The sequence below is a fragment of the Solanum tuberosum genome, unplaced genomic scaffold, assembly GCF_000226075.1.
Source record: "Solanum tuberosum cultivar DM 1-3 516 R44 unplaced genomic scaffold, SolTub_3.0 scf00208, whole genome shotgun sequence".
Lineage (NCBI taxonomy): Eukaryota > Viridiplantae > Streptophyta > Magnoliopsida > Solanales > Solanaceae > Solanum > Solanum tuberosum.
Window position 1 is genome coordinate 478,008 of NW_006239132.1, and position 20,006 is coordinate 498,013.

General features: G+C 31.0%; 2 protein-coding genes across 2 annotated transcripts; one reads left to right on the forward strand and one right to left on the reverse strand.

Annotated features, from left to right (window-relative positions):
• Positions 1-7,132: 7,132 nt before the first annotated feature.
• On the reverse strand, positions 7,133-9,106 carry LOC102580649 (uncharacterized). Its single transcript, XM_006355730.1, has 2 exons — positions 8,860-9,106; positions 7,133-7,509 (listed from the first exon to the last, which is right to left on the reverse strand). Exons 1-2 carry the CDS (start codon positions 9,026-9,028, stop codon positions 7,277-7,279), a joined length of 402 nt encoding a protein of 133 aa, XP_006355792.1. The 5' UTR covers positions 9,029-9,106; the 3' UTR covers positions 7,133-7,276.
• A 2,344-nt stretch (positions 9,107-11,450) lies between these two features.
• On the forward strand, positions 11,451-19,739 carry LOC102580988 (elongation factor Tu, mitochondrial-like). The gene is made up of 12 exons (XM_006355731.2): positions 11,451-11,702; positions 13,087-13,162; positions 13,269-13,361; positions 13,439-13,513; positions 15,567-15,671; positions 15,763-15,853; positions 15,959-16,164; positions 16,425-16,508; positions 17,322-17,384; positions 17,993-18,055; positions 18,472-18,712; positions 19,450-19,739. Exons 1-12 carry the CDS (start codon positions 11,515-11,517, stop codon positions 19,518-19,520), a joined length of 1,356 nt encoding a protein of 451 aa, XP_006355793.1. The 5' UTR covers positions 11,451-11,514; the 3' UTR covers positions 19,521-19,739.
• Positions 19,740-20,006: the final 267 nt, after the last annotated feature.

The window sequence follows — 20,006 nt, forward strand, 5'->3', positions numbered from 1 at the left end:
AATACTAATTAATGAAGGGTAAAATTGGAAGAACACTCTAAAATTAGTCTTGAAAATTGAACTATTAAGTTAATTTGAAAAGTGGAAAATGTCTCAAAAATTAACTTAATATGGAATGGAGGGAGTAATAATTTTCATTTTCCTTTACATTATTAATGTTTGTTGCTACGTAATCTTGTATGTAAGATACTATAATGTTTTAGTTTTAATGTCTGATAGGTTTTAAGTATTATTTTATAAATTTTGTGATATTAAATTTCCGCGCGAAACGCGGATAATTTTACTAGTTTATATATAAAAGTGAAAAAAATATTATTATTTTGATTTGTAATTTAAAAATTAACGTAACTGATATTCTATAATAACGACATAAAATAATAATAAAAAATCGTGGTCGAAAGAAAAAGAAAAGAGAATCACGGAAACAATATTGTCCGTATAGCACTTTCGGCAACCGTATTGATTATGTAGTAGTCCTATTTTAGTATTTCTTTTAAACGTGTGTTTTTAATATTCAACTCAATATATTCTTTAGGAGAAAATTATATTTACGTATTTATGGTATTTATTGAATTTCTTTTTTTTTAAAAATTATGTGGTTATTATGAAGAGTCGTTTGATAGTTGATTTGAAGTTTTGCATGAGTAATATTATGTTTGATAAATGATTAGGAATTTAGTTATTTATATAAAAATTAATATGATTTTATTGGTAATTTTGTAATCTACATAAAAATATATGTATAAATTACGAAATACTTTATGTATTATTTTTATGTAAGATAAAAATTAAAATAACTAACTAATACATAAATAATTAATCTCTATATTTGTATAAAATTATATATAATTTTTATGGGGTAGCTAGTGTTGGAGGAACAAGACAATCTATATATCTATATAAAGCTGGATATCAAACATGCTGATGTGGCGCTATTTTGTGGATTGAGTTGAAACTAGCTGATGTGGCGCTCTCTAAGGCCAAGAAATCTATTTATCTATTTTCTCCTTTTTAATTTTAATTTTTATGTTTTTCCTATCAAATAAAATAATTATTTTTACCATCTAATTGAAAGTAATTACCACATATTTATTGCTTAATTTAAAGTGGTACATCATAAGTTATAACAACCCTTTGCCTTCTTCTTTGTAACAACCCAATTATGACATGTCTTTTGGCCTTCTCCCAAATCCAATTAAAACACTTACGTGCTTAGTTATCACCTTCTACCGTTTTATTTTGTCTTGGCCTAATAGTGATTTATTGTATTAAATAGTAATATTTAATTGTCCATTTTTTAATTAAGATTGAGTAGTATTTAATTGTGTATATATATATTTTGAAAATCAGAAATTTGCAAGAACACTATTCAAAACTCAAACTCATAACAACATTCTTCATATTGCTAATTTTTTAGATCTTTATTGTGCGAGCCAATATCCGATCAAGAAAGAATGATTTTACTTGACGAAGAATGATTTTGATCAGTATTTGAGAAAAGAATCGACTGAGAGTTTTTAAAAGAGGAGAAGGGGCCAAGAAGCTCTACAAATATCAGAAATTCAACCAAAACTTCCACACATTTATTTTAGTGAAATAGGACTTGTGGATTATTTCGTATTCTTTGATTTTTTTTCCAGAATTTGTTACAATTCAAGTACAAGTAATTTCAAGGTAGTTTTGAAGTAGGTTATAGACATAAATTTAATAGTGATATTTACATATCTAAATGTTTAGTCGTTATTCTCATAATAGCTCTTTTCTCCTTTTCAATAAATTTATAGTACGTAGTTCTTACGTTTTTTTTTTTTGGTACAAACGTAGTTCTTATGATTAGTAGCATGTTAGTTAAACCTTTTGTTTAGATATATAAATTTCTGAAGTTAGTGTGGCGAGAAATCTATGTCATTTCTTTTCTTTTTTTATCTTTACCTTTGTAATTAATGAATTGTTAGCTATGATTTGTTTTCTCCTCCTTTTTTAGTTTTTAGTTTTATTTGACAATTGTTATAAATCATTCGTTTGTTACATGAATAAGGTAGAATATCAGGATCAAAGTTGAAATTAAATTTATAATTTATTTATTTGAGATATAAATTTAGATAGAATTATAATTTTGAAATAACTTTGTCCGCAAACCAAAAAATTCTTCAAGGACTATGTTGGGAGCATGATATATTGATTCAATCTCCTTCTTTAGAAGGCATTTCGCAATACAAATTAGCTAATGTGTGGACATATATCTATAATTTCATGAACGAATATCTTTTGAATAGCGAATATTTTTTTAAAAAATGACTACAAGCGCAAATCATATTGTGATCACTAAATCTACATCTTATTTTCGTTAACTACAACTTTTGATTTAGTTGTTGTATCAATTTCCGGACTTCCATTTTTCTTTTTTATAGTATAGATTTATATGATATTAGTTTTTTATGATTTTATTTAAACATGACATGTAATTCTTTTCTTCCATTTGTAATCTTCCCCTAATTGCTACTTTTGATTTTAAGATTGCCATCTCTTGGACTAAAAAAGCACTAAAATTCTCTAAATTCTTTTGAGACCAAATATGTCTCTTATTATGTAAAAACTAGGGGGTGAGTGCCCGTGCAAGGCACGGACAAAATTTTTATTGATGTGAAAATAACGAAGGCATGATTGTATTTAGAAAATATATTACATACGTATTGTACAAGGTTAGACAAGAAGCTTAATGTAGAAGAGAAAATAAAGATATTAATATTGCAATTGCATGTAAGGTTGTTGAAGCTGAATACTGTGTGAAGGTAATGCAGAGCAGGAGATGAATCAATGCACGCCTCAAGTCTCATACGCCTCTAAGATTTTTATATTTTACATATGTATATCTTACATTTATATTTTTATTGCAATTTTTTATCAATTAAATAAATTTATATATATCGCGCATAGCGCGGACAATTTCACTAGTTACAAATAAATGTAGATTTGAGATAATGGACCACAAATATTTGCAGAAAAATAATAAATGAAAGAATAGAACTTTTATGTATAGCCGTTGGTTTTTGTAGATAGGATATTAAGTTTGCTAGAAAATTTTGTCACTTTATGCATCAACAAATTGTATGTATAAGGACATTATATTTATTTATATTATATTATACAAAATTGAAGAAGAATGAAATTCTTTTATATTCCTTTCTAGAATTTCTCTCTACTATTTTTTTTCAAATTTCTTTATAATTAATTTGTACATTATTAATTTCTGCATGACTTGAATCAGCTATTAAACAACTTCTTTCATGTTCAATTTCGAGTTGATTTGAGAAGAGTGGAAGAAAAAAAAAGAGAATCAACAATTCAGTGATAAAAGTATTGTTTCATCCTTAACTAAAGGTCTTAGATTTGAGTCGTGAGTATGAAGAAAATTATGTTTAAAGCGTCATGTATGTGTGATCTCAATTTAATTAAAACTCCAATATAGATATCGAATATCGACAAAAAAAGAGAGGAGAGAATGACAAGACAAATTGAGTAGTATAGCACTTTTTTCATCTAATGTATTGATTATGTAGTAGTTGCCCTATTTATGTTGCAGGTCCATGTTATAATTATGGCACACCTTTAAATTAGAAGAGGACACGTGATTGGAATTTGGCACTAACATGTACGTCTGTTGAGTGAATTCTATTTTTAATTATAACATGGTGCAAGTCCATGTTATAATTGTGGGTTTTTTTCAGGACATAATACATAAATATGTTATTTAATTTAGTTTTAATTGATATTTATATTTTTTTATTTTGGATGTGCACAAGTGTTGGTTTGTTAGCATTTTAATATATTAATTTGCTTTATTTTGGAGTTAGAAGAATGTTGATTGTTTCAGCAGTAAGTGGGCAGTTTCATTCCTACCTTTGAATACGTTTGTTGACTTTCATTTGCAGAACGTGGGGAGTAATGGCTTTTGGCCGTTGGTGGCACCAAGTGCTGCTTTACTCCATTTGGAGTTACTCTCTGTTATGTTACAATTCCAATTCTTGAAGTAGCTCTTAGCCGTTGGTGGCCTTTGCCATTACTTCACCATTAATCTTCCTTCATTATACCTTGTAATTTATGTAGCTCCTAGGTAGGGGTGTACAAAACTGAACCGAAAACCGAATCAAATCGCAAATCGAGTCAACCCGGAAAAAAAACCCGCTATATTTGGGTTGGTTTGATTTTAACTAAAAAAACCAACCCAAGACCAAACCAACCCGACATTATATATATAATTTTAAAATTTTATTTTATACATAAAAATATTTACTTTCATATAATTTTTAAATATTTCTTATACATTTTCATAGTTTTTATCTTTTAATATATTATTTCAAGTTTGAAACTTAGAATTATGAATGGGTCAATAAAGATTATAGTCCACAAATGTTGGTAATTATAATAAAGCTTAAATCAAAATCAAATTAATACTAATGCAAAAAGAATCAATTCAACACTAAGAATGACAATAATATTGAATATTTGTTCTTTAGTTTTGCATTGGTTTAGACAATTAAAATACATAATCTAATTTCAATTTCCTTTAATATTTAGTGATGTAACTAATACTTATTAAATTTAATTTTAGCATGATTTAGTACTTTTAAATTATGATCATTTTCATTATGAGTTGTTAATTTACAATATTTGTTTTACGCGATTTCATTATTATTATTTTTGTTGGATAATTTAGTGTCATTAATCATATCATATTGATTTATATTTTTAAGAAACATCTTAAATAGTTGTATTTTGGTAGGACTAAAGAAATATTTGAAGTACTAGTAAATTATATGTTTGTATGAATACTTTACCGGAAAAACCCGAAAAACCCGAGGTTGAAAAACTCGAGTTTTATTGGTTTGGTTTGGTTTATAAATTTAAAAATCTGACACAAATGGTTTGATTTGATATTTGAAAACCCCGAACCAATCCGGCCATGTACACCCCTACTCCTAGGGCCATTTATCTTCACTATTTACCACTCCACTATCTTCCTATTTATTTCTAGGAAGACTTCTTTTAGTATAAATAGTGGTTGTCTTCATTTGGTATGTTACATACAACACACAAGGAAAATATAGAGTGCATAAAGTTTGTGAAAAAGAGAGTTCTTATTAGTTGAAGGGATGTGTTCTTTTTTGTGGAGCTTTGGACTCAACTCTTATCCAGAGTTGTCGAGTTATACTTTGTGAAGGCTGTTGTATCCTGGAGGGGACAAGTCAAAGAGGACTACTGCTGGACCGGTGAAAAACATTTGCTGCAGTGGGATTGAATTTCCTTAAAGAGAGTGAGATATCCGCGCCTCAACCTGAAGAGATTTTTGTTTCTTCATTTTATTTTTCAATTGTAATCTTGCAATTTTTTGTTATCTTGTAAGTTTTTCACTAACATAAACACTTAAATATAAAATTGAACGAGTAGACACATGTGTCCGACATGACATAATACACGTAGGACGCCACATAGGGCACAAAATTTCCATGTAAGATATCATGTAATACGAATGTGTCTATTTTTTCAATTTCATACCAACTTAAGTGTCTATTCATACACATTCAAAGTTGAAGGGCATAGATGCAAGTTGAAACCAAATTAAAGGGCATATTTATGTGTTATGCGTTTTCCGAAATTTGATTTTTTTATGGACAAACACTATTTTTCAATATAAAATAATATTTTGGAATAAATAAATAATATGTATAAAGAAGTCTATCAATTATATATGATTTCAACTAGGGGTGTTCGTGGTTCGGTTATTGATTAAAACCAAAATCAAACCAATCTAGTCGGTTTTTTAAATTTCTAAAATCAAATCAAATCAAACAAAAAAAATAACCGTCGGTTTGGTTATTGTCGGTTTGGTTCGGTTTTTCTGATTTATCCGGTTTGAAAGTAATAGTAATTTTTTTGAGGACTTACATCGATAGACACAAACATCTAGTACATGAACAATCCACAGAAAAGATATTGTCAGTTCAATTAAGCAATACTAGAGCTATCATTACACAACCAAAGTGTTTCAATTAAGAGAAAGTGTGACTATTTTATGTGAAGTAGGGTAGGTAAAGACTAAAATGGATTTTAATGGACTTGGACTTAGGATTGCTATAGTTGGGCTAAAGTGTTGGGCTTGAGAAAATTGTAAAGTTAAGGACTTAAGTTAATTAAAATTTATATTTTATTTGTGAATAATATATAAATAATTATAAAATAGTATATATCTAATTTATCGGTTCGGTTTGGTTATTTTTGTGATTTTTTTTTAGTAAAACCAAAACCAAACCAAATAATATCGGTTTTCAAAATTTAAAACCAAACCTAACCAAATATTGGTTTTTTTAATTGATTTGATTCGAATTACAGTTCAATTTGATTTTTTAATCATAACCATGAACATACCTAATTTCAACTATATAATTCTATATACGCAATCCTTACATTAAACGCACTCTCTATTGTCAATTTTTCATTTCCACCACGTGGTATTTAAGTATAACATTAAATAAATTAGTAAATCTTTTATTTTTGCTATTTCTTTTAAAAGGAAGAAATCGGAATGAATCGTCGAACATATTCGTAGCTATAATTGTAGTAGGTAATTATGTTATTAGTAGTTTTTATTTACTAAAAAATAAAATATAATTTTAAAAAATTATGATCAAACACGTGTTGAAATGTCCATTCAAACTTTTCCAAAATGGTCCAATAATTACACAACCAATCAATTCAAACTTGTTTGTTTTGATTGTTTTTGCACACACTATTAAGAAATAGCTAGTAGTATTGATGTGGAAGGACTACTAGAAACAAAAAGATGAGTAGTGACAAGTAATTGGTGGGAATTGAAGAGTATTTGTATATAGTGGCAAAGTTAATATAATAAAGGAGATTTAATTACATTGTGTAGTAAGCAAAAATACAAAATATTTTGTATACATATAAATTATTGAATAAAAAAAAACTTCTAATTTAGTGATGAAAGTGGGGCAAAGATACTTAGATATGATATTTTGCAATTTTCGATTATTTTTTAAAATTTCTAACCCTGTCACTAATTACATTAAAGGGTGAAATATAATATCAATAGGAGGAATAGATCAAAATATTATAACAAGAAATAGGGTAAGATGTGTTCATATTTGAATCCAAATATGTGATTATACAACATAATCATGTCAAATACATTAGAGTCTATTTAAACATTATTTTCACGACATCAATACAATACTATATATTATAAAACAATATATTATATATGATCACTACGACTAACAATTGTTGTAGTTCTAATCTTGAGCTTTGCGCGATTGATGTAATGAGAAATTGTATCATTAAAACTATCTCTTCTTATGGTAGGCTTTCTAGAACCACCATCATCAATCATATCAAAATTTGATGTTGTTGTTCTCATCTTGTTCTTCACTCGATTAATATAACCAGAGAAGTATTTGTCATTATGATTTTTGTCACTAGACTTACTATCTGTTAGAAAATTTTGAAGAAATGTCAACATTCAAAGATTGATCACTATAAATATAAATAAGTGTAAATTCTGACATTCTCTTCTTGCTGGCAGAATGACATACAAAAAATATATGAAGATCGATGAAAATTTCTGTCTTATTTTTAAAAATCTTTAAACAAAGATGTTGATACAATCAAGGCTCGAGAAAGACCTCAAGTGTAATATATATCATATACTATCATCACCTTAAAACAAAGATGTTGATATAATCAAGGCTCACGAAAAACCTCAAGCGTAATATATATTATATACTATCATGAGAAAGATTTTAGTTCAAAACTTATTAAAAGAGAATCTATGGCTAATATGGTTTTTTCTTTCTTTGGTGATCAACATCATTGTATTTAGCTCACTCTATATGCATTTTCATTTCATTTTAGAATCTTATTTTTAAACTCCAAGTACATAAACAGAGTTACATGCCACAACATAGGCATATCCAGAAAGGTATTTCGAAAATAGATCTAATTCTATCTCTTTTAGTTTCAAGAAGGAAGAATGAAATAATATCAATTCATATGTAATAAAGGTTCTCTATTGATTCAAATAATTTTGTACTTATGGGATAGTGAGGAAGGGGAAACACCAATGACTTCACATAGTATGTACTTTTATCAATCTGATTTACTTCATAGTTTTCGTTCGTTAAAGAAATGAGTCAAAATTCTACAAGCTCAAACTTATCGGATTTAAGGAATGATATAAGAAAGGACAGGGAAAATATTCATAATAAATACACTGATACAAGCATATATTAAATCAATTAAAAAGGGCAATCCAATGCACTAGCTTTTTGTTATGCACAAGACTTGGAGTAGGATCGAATCACACTTGAACTATCATATATGCATCCTTAATTACTTCTCATTATTCCACAAGAGGCTATTTTCATGACTTAACCTTTTTTTTCACTGATTAGAAGCAAATTCATGATTTGAACTTTATGAATTTGAGTTCGAGATTCTAGACAAGTCATTTAACCTATTTGATCAAAATCAATTATTCATACTTATTAAGTGAGTTTTTTTTTTTAACACATATACAAATTTCGAATTAAAACTATTAAATTCTGATAAACATGTTATTAACACTCTGCATCTGCCCTGCACATGACATGCATGATGACAATATAACAATAATAATAACATATCAAGTGAAATTTCATAACTAGAATCTAAACAAAGTAAAGTGTACACAAACTTTACCAAGATAGAGAAGTTGTTTCCAAAAAACCCTTCACTACATGATATGATGACTAAGTAATATTGGAAAGCATGAATAAAGATAAAAACATTAACAAAAATCACCTTTAATTTCCTGCTTTTGATGAACTTTTCCTGGAGCATGATTGTATTCTATAAGCACCATGTTTGATTTTGATTTCCCTTTTATTTCATCAGAACTTTGGCTTTGTTTCTTTCTATTATCCCACTTGAAAATCTTTTTATATTGGGAGTCTTTGTTGATCTTTGCCATTTTGATTCTTGAAATTTCAAGAAAACACTAGGCAAATATTACTAGTAATTTGTGAGTATATTGTTGAGAAGAAAGAGCTTATTAATAAGAGGAGATTAATGATTATTGAGGAATTAATATTGTTCCTTTGTACATTAACCAACATGTGACACTCATGTTCTCTGTGGAAAAGACTAATTACTCCCTGGATATTCCACATAGTATATAATATATGCCATTAGGAAATTATTAATTACTCTATCCTTTTCGATTTACACAAAGGTGTGAGATGTAGAGAAGGACTGAATCATAAGGGTTGATTGTATGCAACCTTCATGCATTTTTGTAAGAGGCTATTTTCATAACTTAAATCTGTGATTTACTGTCACATAACAAGAATTTTACTCGTTACATCAAATTTTTTCTTATAAAAAAAATAATATTTTGAAATTATGATCTCAAATATGTCATAAGTAGTTAATATACAAATAATATAAGTGAATTCAACTATATTATATATATATAATATAATTTTTCGAGAAGTCCGGAGGAACGATAACCTCCCTAATTTTTGTTAGTGGCCTACTAGGGGATCATATTCGTGACTTTCAACATGTTTTCATGACTTTGGATACAGATAAAGACATTTACTATTATGAAAGCATAATTAGTTGTTAAATTCTGCAAATTATAGCTACGCATTACCAAAATAATAATAATAATAATGATGATAATGATAATAAAAAAAGTGGAATCAGGTTCTTTAGGGGGTTTAGGTGTAGTAGGGTGGCCCAAAGTTATCTAGAGAATATTTCACTTTTGGTGTATTTTAATCAAAAACTCTATAATCAACACATTTTTAATTAAGTTTCAACTATTGATAAGATGGTTATGGTTTTAGCAATTTTTTCTAAAAGATGTGAATGCAAGTGAAAATGTCTCATGAATAAGCTTTATGATAGGACGGTCTTTGTAGACATTTGACGATAAATTGGTGCTTGTTTGAAGATATCATCATAAATGAGGCATTCATAAATAAGGAGCAAGGTATTGTAATGTAGTAAGGAAATACATCATTTTAACTACCACAATAGTATATTCCATCGCTCCTCCTTTCTATAAAGTAATTACTATCTGAATCACTAAAGATGTTTTTTGTTCATTAACTACATAAGCACATATTACATTTTGATCTTATTGATTAAGAATCCCTACAATTAGGGGTGTATATTGAATTTTACATATCTAGTATCGACTATCTATTTCATAATTCATTAATATACAAGTTTAAATTTGAGGTTATAGAGTTTTAATAAGGATTTACTTCTATCATTACGAATTAGTTTTACTGGTGATCATCTAATTTTGAATTTGTTATATAAAAGTTGTTTTTCTAAAAAAAAATTATTGTATAAAAGTCTTTCAATTTAAACTATATCACACACAAGTTATTAAATATAACTTTTCTCCTATAAAGACCATTCAACTTTAGCCAAATTAATAAATAAGTAAATCTCATTTGTTAATAATTTATGATAACGATATGAAATGACTCTCCATTATATGTTATTATGGTACAAGTGATTGAAATATGATATAAATATCGGAATTTCAATCATATAAACCTTAAATTCATGCAAAAATACTTCAAATGTAGTCATATGCAGTGGCCTTCTAACTTCCGACAATATTTTTACAATTTCAAAAGATGTGCATATTTGAATTTGTCCTAAAATTAGTAAACCAAACTTGCAAATTTCCATGCATTGTGAATTTGACTTAATGATCTCGAAATTGATTACTCGTGTGCTCAATCAGAGTATAACTTAAATTTTCATACAAGGTTTGATACATTGCAAATTAGATTCAAAAACTTTTAATATGATAGTTAATGCACCACACAACTGATCATATATTAGAACATGTACTTATTTGAAGTTGGACCTTGCGCGAACTTATACAGAAACTTAATCCGTGGAGAAGCTTCTAACCAAACTTTGTACTAGAGTTTCACTTGTGACCTTAATTTCACATCCAACTCACTTTCTATACTCAAACTTCGATATTTTTTTATTATTATCATAGTGTTTGAGCTAAAATTCTCGCCCCTTGATGAATTTCCACATGATACTTGTCACCTCTCACTAGCAACATACATCAGGTACAATCCGAGACCTCACAGTGTTCAATCCACGTCTTTAACCACTAAAATCAGTTCTTGATCTTTATACGTAAGTACTACCAAATTCAAATCTAATTACATACGTCGAACCATTCAAATCATATTTCAAAGGTACAAGGTGTTACAATAACGCCCCCAAAAATAGATCTTGGTGTACATCACCCAACAAATGGAGGTCCATTTAACTAAACCCGACCCATAATATCCATTTGAGAGGTCATTCAATACGTCGTCGTTTCTCTCTCAATTAAACCCTAAACCCTTGTAAAATCCAAAACATTTCCACTTCCCATTTTCATTTTATCTCAGCTCTGCGTCTTCTTCAATGGCGTCAGTTGCTTTCAGAAGCTCAAATTCGAAGCGATTGCTTGCAGTTTCACCTCAATTATACTCTTCATGCTGTAGAGGATCGGTGCCAGCTCAATTCTCGCTCTCCGAAACCATAAATTCAAATGAAGCTCCCGCATTTTGTAACCATCCATGGTGGAGATCCATGGCTACCTTCACTCGAACGTAAGATAATTTTTTTAGAGATTTTAATATCAGTGTAATGATCCGCATTACGAAAATCGGGGTTTTAAAGGCAAAATGTTGTGTTAGTTGAGGTGTAGTTGATTGATTGATAAGAGTATGCAAGCACTCATTTTAATAATTTGCTTGTTGATCCACGTAAGAAGAAATTTTTCTTGTTTAGAGATTGTTATGATAAGCATTTATAAAAAAATGCCTTTTTACAAAACAGTGTTGTGTTAGATTGAAATGGAATTATGTGGTGTTAGTGGTTGATATGCCCAACCTTGTCTAGCTTTGGATTGAGGTGTAGTTGGTTGATTGATCGGTGTATGTGAGCACTCATTTTTATTATCTTATTGTTGATCCAGGCAAGATGAAATTTTTATTGTTTAAAGATTTGTAATGATAGGCATTTATAAAAACTGCCTTTTGAAGGCAAAACTATGTTGTGTTAGAAGAAAATGAAGTTCGAATAGACCAGAATGTATACAAATGGTTGATATGCTCAACCTTGGCTAGCTTTTGAATTGAGGTGTAGTTGATTGATTAGAGTATGGGAGCATTCATTTTAATAATTTGCTTGTTGATCCATTCAGTTCTCACTTAATGAAAAGCTAAATGTAACTCACACTTCCTAACACATGGTGGAGATCCATGGCTATCTTCACTTGAACCTAAGATTGATTTTTTATTGTTTAGAGATTTGTAATGATACACATTTATTCATAAGCACTTTTTGAAGGCAAAATTATATTTTGTTAGGATAAAATGAAGTTCAAATAGAGCAGAATGTATATAGATAATTGGTTAGCTAGCTCCGGACTGTGGTTTAGTTGATTGATTGATTAGAGTATGCAAGCACTTATTTTAATAATTTTCTTATTTATCCATTCAGTTCTCACTTAATGAAAAGCTAAATGCAAATTAGATTCTCACACTTCCTAAACACAGAGTGAAGATCCATGGCTACTTTCAGTCGAATGTAAGATTAATATTTCATTCTTTAGAATCACTGTACAGATAACATTTATAAAAAATGCCTTTTTAAGGGAAAAAATGTTTTGTTTGAATGAAATGAAATTCGAATAAAGCAGAATATATTGTTCCTGAAATATGGAGATTTTTCGGGTTTCTCTTTACTGATTGGATGGAAATATAAATATCAACTATCAAGGAGAAATGCCACGTCAGTCAAACAATTAACAAATTATGAATCACTCCTAAAGTAGCTGGGGTCAGTTATATGAACCTGTGATATCTATTCCGCTCTACATAGGCACATATTTCTGTCCTCAGTCAACTATGCTAAGTTGGAAATGTTGGATTGAAAATTTCACCATCCAATTCTTGTTCTCATCTAATAATATCTTTTGGGTTCCTGCAGAAAACCTCATGTTAACGTGGGAACTATTGGCCATGTTGATCATGGAAAGACTACTCTAACAGCTGCAATTACAAAGGTAAGGTTGGTTAGTCTTGGTATTTGTTATTTTGTTTTCATCCGTTGTGACCTCATTCAGTTATCTAATCAATCCGTGACAAAAGAAGAACCTGTCCCTTGTCTAGGTTCTAGCAGAAGAAGGAAAAGCAAAGGCTGTTGCTTTTGATGAAATTGATAAAGCCCCTGAAGAGAAAAAGAGAGGAATTACTATCGCTACGGTAGGGATGTTACACCATATGTGTTTACTCCCTCTTTTTTTAATTATTTTTTTGACACTGGAACTGATGCATTATAGGCCCATGTGGAGTATGAGACGGCTAAAAGACACTATGCTCATGTCGATTGCCCAGGGCACGCTGATTATGTTAAAGTAAGATGCATAACCTACCTATTTTGATGCTATTATCTCATTCATCGTACTTCATGATTTTAAGTGCTTATTACGTAGGCCCTTTTGGTACTTATTGAAGAAAGTTATTATTTCATGGGGAGTACTTATTAATGGCTACCTAGGAAATACTTAATATCAAGCATTCAAGCTTATCTAAGCTTGAAAAAACGATGTGTATGCAGTTAAATTAATCCCCACTTGTGAGATTACACTGGGTATGTTGTTGTTGCTGTGTATGCAGTTAATTCTGTATCACGGGGTCGTTTTCTTTTTAGTGGATTATGGCCTATAACAATATCATTGAAGGAGAACTGTAATTGGTTCCCCAAGATTTAAGTTGTAAGGTTTGAGCAGAAAGATAACACTCAGAGATTCCAATCTGTTGATACATTGAAAGTGGTCATTTTCTCTATCTGCTGTAGAAAACTAGTAAAGAAGGTATAATATTTAGATTTTCTCGTCTAAAAAACTATTTTTAGAAGCATCTTTTGTTGTTGCCGACTTCCTTCCCGGGCACTAGCTGTAGAGCACAGGGTAAACCCTTTTTAAATGTTCTTGCACAATAGAGGTAGTGTTACATTCTTTACCATTAGAAGATAAAAAGTATTAACTAATATTTTGATATTGGTAGGCTTTTCAATAACAACAACAACAAACCTAGTGTAATCCCACAAGTGGGTTTGGGGAGGGTAGGATGTATGCAGACCTTACTCCTACCTTTGTGGGGTAGAGAGGTTGTTTTATGATAGACCCTCTGCTGGTATGCTCAATATAGTTTCATATTTGATTGAAAATGTCTGGTTTGATGTGATTAACATTAAAGCACATACATGGCGCTTACTTTGTATAATTAATTACTATTACTGTTTAAATGTGGCATGTTACTCTTAGTTTGCAGATTTCAAAGGCAATTATCTATTTGTTTCTAGGTATTACTTTGACCAACCTTCGAAATAAAATTCTGTGATGTTTGAGTCTCTTGAAGATAAAACTTATATGTTTTGGAAGTATATGAAAAGTACAAGTTGAAAACTTTTGCTGTTCGAAACATGAAGGGTGCTTATTGCTTAATCGGTCCTTAGTCAAGAAGAGGGGCGGTCTAGTAGGAGACACCCTCCATTCTTATCTATATGATCAAGAGTTCGAGTTACCAAGAGGAAAAAGGGGAAATCCTTTTTTAATAGAAAGGGATTTCCATTGTTGGATCCTGGCAAAAGGGGTTCTTGGAGATGTGGGATTTACTATATCCCCAAAAAGTAGGTATTAGTCAAAAATAGAATTAATTTGTCTTTTGAGAAGCTAAAAGTAGCAATGTTTTGGAGGTTGAGGATGTGCTCACTCAACAGAATTACAATGGAGAGAGAATGAGAGATGACTTTTCGCAGTAGATGCCAGCTGTGTGAAAAGAGCGAAGATGAAACTTGTCGCTTAATTTTGCACTGCAGCTTTGCTACGGAACCGTGTTCCTTAATCTCTTCTAGCTCAGTTGGGTTATGTCGAGAACCATTAAACAACTGCTACAATGCTGGACTGGCAAGGGCATAGGGAAGTGCAAGAGGAAGATATGGGAGACCATCCCTGAAGGTATTTGGTGGGTGATTTGGAAGGAGAGGAAGCAAATATGATAATATTTACACTCTGATAAACAGATGTATTTCCTTTTTGGGTTTTTGGTGTAGACTACAAGATGTTAATGCAGTTTATAGGATGAGAGATTTTCTCAGCTTCCATCAGTAATTGTAATGAAATTAATCTGTATGTAATTCTTGGCACAATCTTTGTGCTTCATTTATACAACCTTACCATTCTAAAAAAAGCAACTATCTTTTGGGACAGTGTATGATAGTTAAAGCATGTCAGCTAGTAATGTATCTGTTTGAAGTTTGAACTCCCCCTTTAGATAAATTTGTCCAGTATTATAGGTTATGCTTGTCAATGTCAAAAACTTGATTTCCTGTACAAGATAATAGTTCTTTTTTCCCTAATACAAACTCCCATTTTGTCCACTTTTTCATAATTTCTTTTTCCATAGAATATGATTACTGGAGCTGCCCAAATGGATGGTGGTATTCTTGTCGTATCTGCTCCTGATGGACCCATGCCACAAACGAAGGAGCATATTCTGCTTGCACGCCAGGTCGATATGTGTCAGTTTGTGGATAAACTTGTAAAATAACTGACAGCTTTATGTCGTGATTCTAATTTTACTCTGTGCCTACATTTCACAGGTAGGTGTACCATCACTTGTGTGCTTTCTAAACAAGGTTGATGCTGTTGATGATCCAGAACTCCTGGAACTTGTTGAAATGGAACTCCGAGGTAACTAGCTTTTGCGGACAGTGTGAATTTTTTTGTATTTTGAAGTCTTGGTAACTGCCATAATATCTTTGCTAAATTTCCTTACAAGAGCTTTCCTGTTTGCAGAGCTGCTTAGTTTCTACAAATTTCCTGGGGATGACATCCCTATCATTCGTGGTTCAGCTCTTTCTGCATTGCAGAGTACAAATGAAGAAATTGGGAAAAAAGCTATTCTGAAGTTGATGGAAGCTGTAGATGATTATATCCCTGATCCAGTGCGTCAGCTTGATAAACCATTCCTAATGCCAATAGAAGATGTATTTTCGATTCAGGTATTTAGATGTTCTTTAGCTTTGTGGTTTTCAAGAGTTCTTTTTCTGAACTGTCGCTTAAAATTCAACTTCACTTTCAAGTTTCCAACTTTTTCTTATTTTTATGTTTTTAAAGCCTAAACAAATCCTTTGCTTGTAAAACTAAGGAAAGAAGTCTGCTTGAATCGTAATAGCAAATCAATGCTTCTTAGTTGCTTGATTCTGTGGTATTCGTTGTTAGTTTTTCCTTTTGTTGATTATTTCCTCTTTATGTTTCGTAGGGACGTGGAACTGTTGCTACTGGGCGTGTTGAACAAGGAACCATAAAAGTTGGAGAAGATGTGGAGATTTTAGGACTGATGCAGGTAACATGTAATCCTTTTATTTTTATTCTTCATTTGGGGAGGCAATTGTTAATTTCATAATTTGACTATTAATTTCCAGGGGCAGTTGTCTAGATTATATCTTTTTGTTCTCCCTGTTTCGGTTGAAACAGTCGAGGACTACAATAACATGATTGTCATCACCTGATTAATAAGCAAGTAACTTTTGCTTTATCTTATTGGCATTAAGGGCTACTGGATAGAATTCTAGATAATCTTTTCTGTTAAAAGTAAAAGCAAATGGTTAGATGGTTGTATATATAATTTTCAGGTTTGACGACCTGTTCTATTCATAAGCTTTGGCTGAGGCCTGAGTTTATATGTTTTTCTGATGATTAAGATGCTTGAGGCAAAAGACAGAGGCAGATGGAGACTTATCCCTGCTTCAATATGGTGGGCAATGTGGAAAGAGAGGAACTCTAGGTGTTTTGAGAGCATAGAAAATAGCGTGCAGAAAGTGAAGCTCAACTGCATTTTGCTATTATGTTTTTGGTGTAATCAGTTATACTCAAATGATACTGTCTCTATAATTGATGTTTTAGACTCAATTTAGCCATAGAGCAGTAAGAATTTGGGGCTTTTGTATATAAGGTTTCAGTACAACCCATGTACTGTTTTGTGATATAATACAACCTTACCAAGTTCAAAAAAAAGGTGCTTGATCTAAATGACAATCTTAGCTGGCTTTTGAAGTTTTAACAGCTCTGATTCCTTTGTTAAATATCTGGTACTTGATAAAAGTATGTAATTCTGCTCTTTGTAACACATGCTCCTAATATCAATTTTCTTTTATAGGGCACTTTAAAATCGACAGTTACTGGTGTTGAAATGTTCAAGAAGATCTTGGATCATGGACAAGTAAAAATCTAACCTAATCTTAATCACTTTTGTAATAGTTTCTTACAGCATTAACTGATCGTTTTTCCCCCTCAAATATTCTTAATTAGGCTGGTGATAATGTTGGCCTTTTGGTGAAGTGAAGCTCAACTGCATTTTGCTATTATGTTTTTGGTGTAATCAGTTATACTCAAATGATACTGTCTCTATAATTGATGTTTTAGACTCAATTTAGCCATAGAGCAGTAAGAATTTGGGGCTTTTGTATATAAGGTTTCAGTACAACCCATGTACTGTTTTGTGATATAATACAACCTTACCAAGTTCAAAAAAAAGGTGCTTGATCTAAATGACAATCTTAGCTGGCTTTTGAAGTTTTAACAGCTCTGATTCCTTTGTTAAATATCTGGTACTTGATAAAAGTATGTAATTCTGCTCTTTGTAACACATGCTCCTAATATCAATTTTCTTTTATAGGGCACTTTAAAATCGACAGTTACTGGTGTTGAAATGTTCAAGAAGATCTTGGATCATGGACAAGTAAAAATCTAACCTAATCTTAATCACTTTTGTAATAGTTTCTTACAGCATTAACTGATCGTTTTTCCCCCTCAAATATTCTTAATTAGGCTGGTGATAATGTTGGCCTTCTTCTTCGTGGCTTGAAACGAGACGACATTACGCGGGGAATGGTATGTTTGAAATTCTGTTACAACTAGTTGGACATTTTTGTGGCCAGTTTGTGGCAAGCTGCTGTGACATCCTTTGTAGAACTTCTTACCTGTCTTCATCTTTATTTTTCATTCATTGCTAGCTCTACTATTGTTCTATTCATGTTGTATCCCTATTTTCTGAAATTTAATAAAAGCAATTAGGAATCAGGTTCCTTTTTGCAATGTTAGGTGCACCCCTCTATCATCAGCCTAAAAAGAGAATTCTTGGTTCGATTTTCCACCTTAATGACAGAAATTAGGAGTAATCTAATCTCTGATGATTGTATCAAGCATGTACTGTAATTCATGATGAAATCGGAGTCTGAAATCTTAAGAAAATTAATTTCTTTTACCTACATATCTTGCAAAATGTTTATAGGCCTTTTGTTTTGTAGGTGATTGCAAAGCCTGGAAGTGTGAAAACATGCAAGAAATTTGAAGCAGAGATATATGTACTTACAAAGGATGAAGGTGGTCGACACACTGCCTTCTTCTCAAATTATATGCCTCAATTTTACATGAGGACTGCTGACATCACCGGCAAAGTGGAGTTGCCTGAAAATGTCAAGATGGTTATGCCTGGGGATAATGTTACTGCTACTTTTGAGCTGATGTCTCCGGTTCCCCTTGATGCAGGTGAGTAAATTATTCAGGCTTCTGGTTTTATATGAAAGCAATGATATATATTCAAAAGGTCCATTATCATTAGAGAATTACAATTCGTTCTAGTGGCAGAAGATAAATTTTACGAATCACCTCGCTTGTGGTGGCTGATGGTGTCACTTTTACAAGGAATTACTGATTGTCACGGTCTCACTACTGATGTGATAGTATCTTATTCTCAAATTAATTAGATTCATGGCCGTCACACACCTTGTGCCCCATAATGCTGCTATTACATCTTGATTAACATGATACCATCTCACCGGCCTATTACTATGCAAGATAACTCAATGGGGCTGATGAATTTGATTATCGAATAACTTTGATCAGTCATGAAATCTCTTTGATGCACTTGTGATGATAGGTCAGGAAAGAGATATTCTTTTGGCAAGTAAATCCAAATATTTTTTTAATTTATAACATTGAGCTTGTACACTTCTCAACTAATTCCACGGAGTACTTGCTACTTATTGCTAGTGTATGTACCGGGTAATTTTGTCCACCAAGGCTTGGACAAGATGGAAAGAAATCACCTATTATTTATGTCGTCTTTGCATTTGAAAAGAATGAAATAGATGTTCACTATCATGCAGGCTGTGTTATCCAGTCAAGTGAATTTATATTTTAGACATGATACTCAGTTTATGTGTTTTTATTTATTGTAGAACGGATATGATTGTTTCGATGCCATTTTATGTAAAAATTTGCAGGACAAAGATTTGCTTTGCGAGAAGGTGGTAGAACAGTTGGCGCGGGCGTTGTTTCAAAAGTAATAAACTGAGGCTTCATGATTTAGATGATTTTAGGTTCACTATGGTTTTCACTCTAGGCAGGTTGATGATAGGAAAGACTTTAATTTGTTCATTGTGGAAATACAAGGCTTGATAATTGCTGATGCAATTTTTTTTTATGAAAGTGTCAAAAGAAATTCAAGTCTTGTTAATTGTGCCTATAAATAAATTTTTTTGGTATTACTAATAATATATGTTCTTTGCATTTATTTGGAACTCTTTGCTAATTTGTTAAACGAGTTTATTTGCTTTTGTTATTCAACTGTGTTGTATATGATCTGATGAATTAGTGTTGAGGGTGATTTTAATACTTCTTTGGTCATGATAGCATCATCTTCAACCTTATCATTTGTCTACGCGCACCTCGATTAATTTATCTACTATATTTTTTTTGGTTATCATATCACACATGCTATGCTATGAAAAATACTTGTTATCGCAAGTCAACTTAGCTTGATAGTGTAGAAATTTATACA

Coding starts and splice junctions, on each gene's coding strand:
- LOC102580649 (XM_006355730.1), bottom strand. CDS start 9,028: ATGGCAAAGATCAACAAAGACTCCCAATATAAAAAGATTTTCAAGTGG. Junction 7,510..8,859: donor TCAAAAGCAGGAAATTAAAG/GTGATTTTTGTT, acceptor ATTTTCTAACAG/ATAGTAAGTCTAGTGACAAA.
- LOC102580988 (XM_006355731.2), top strand. CDS start 11,515: ATGGCGTCAGTTGCTTTCAGAAGCTCAAATTCGAAGCGATTGCTTGCA. Junction 13,514..15,566: donor GGCACGCTGATTATGTTAAA/GTAAGATGCATA, acceptor CTTTTTCCATAG/AATATGATTACTGGAGCTGC. Junction 18,056..18,471: donor ACGACATTACGCGGGGAATG/GTATGTTTGAAA, acceptor TTTGTTTTGTAG/GTGATTGCAAAGCCTGGAAG.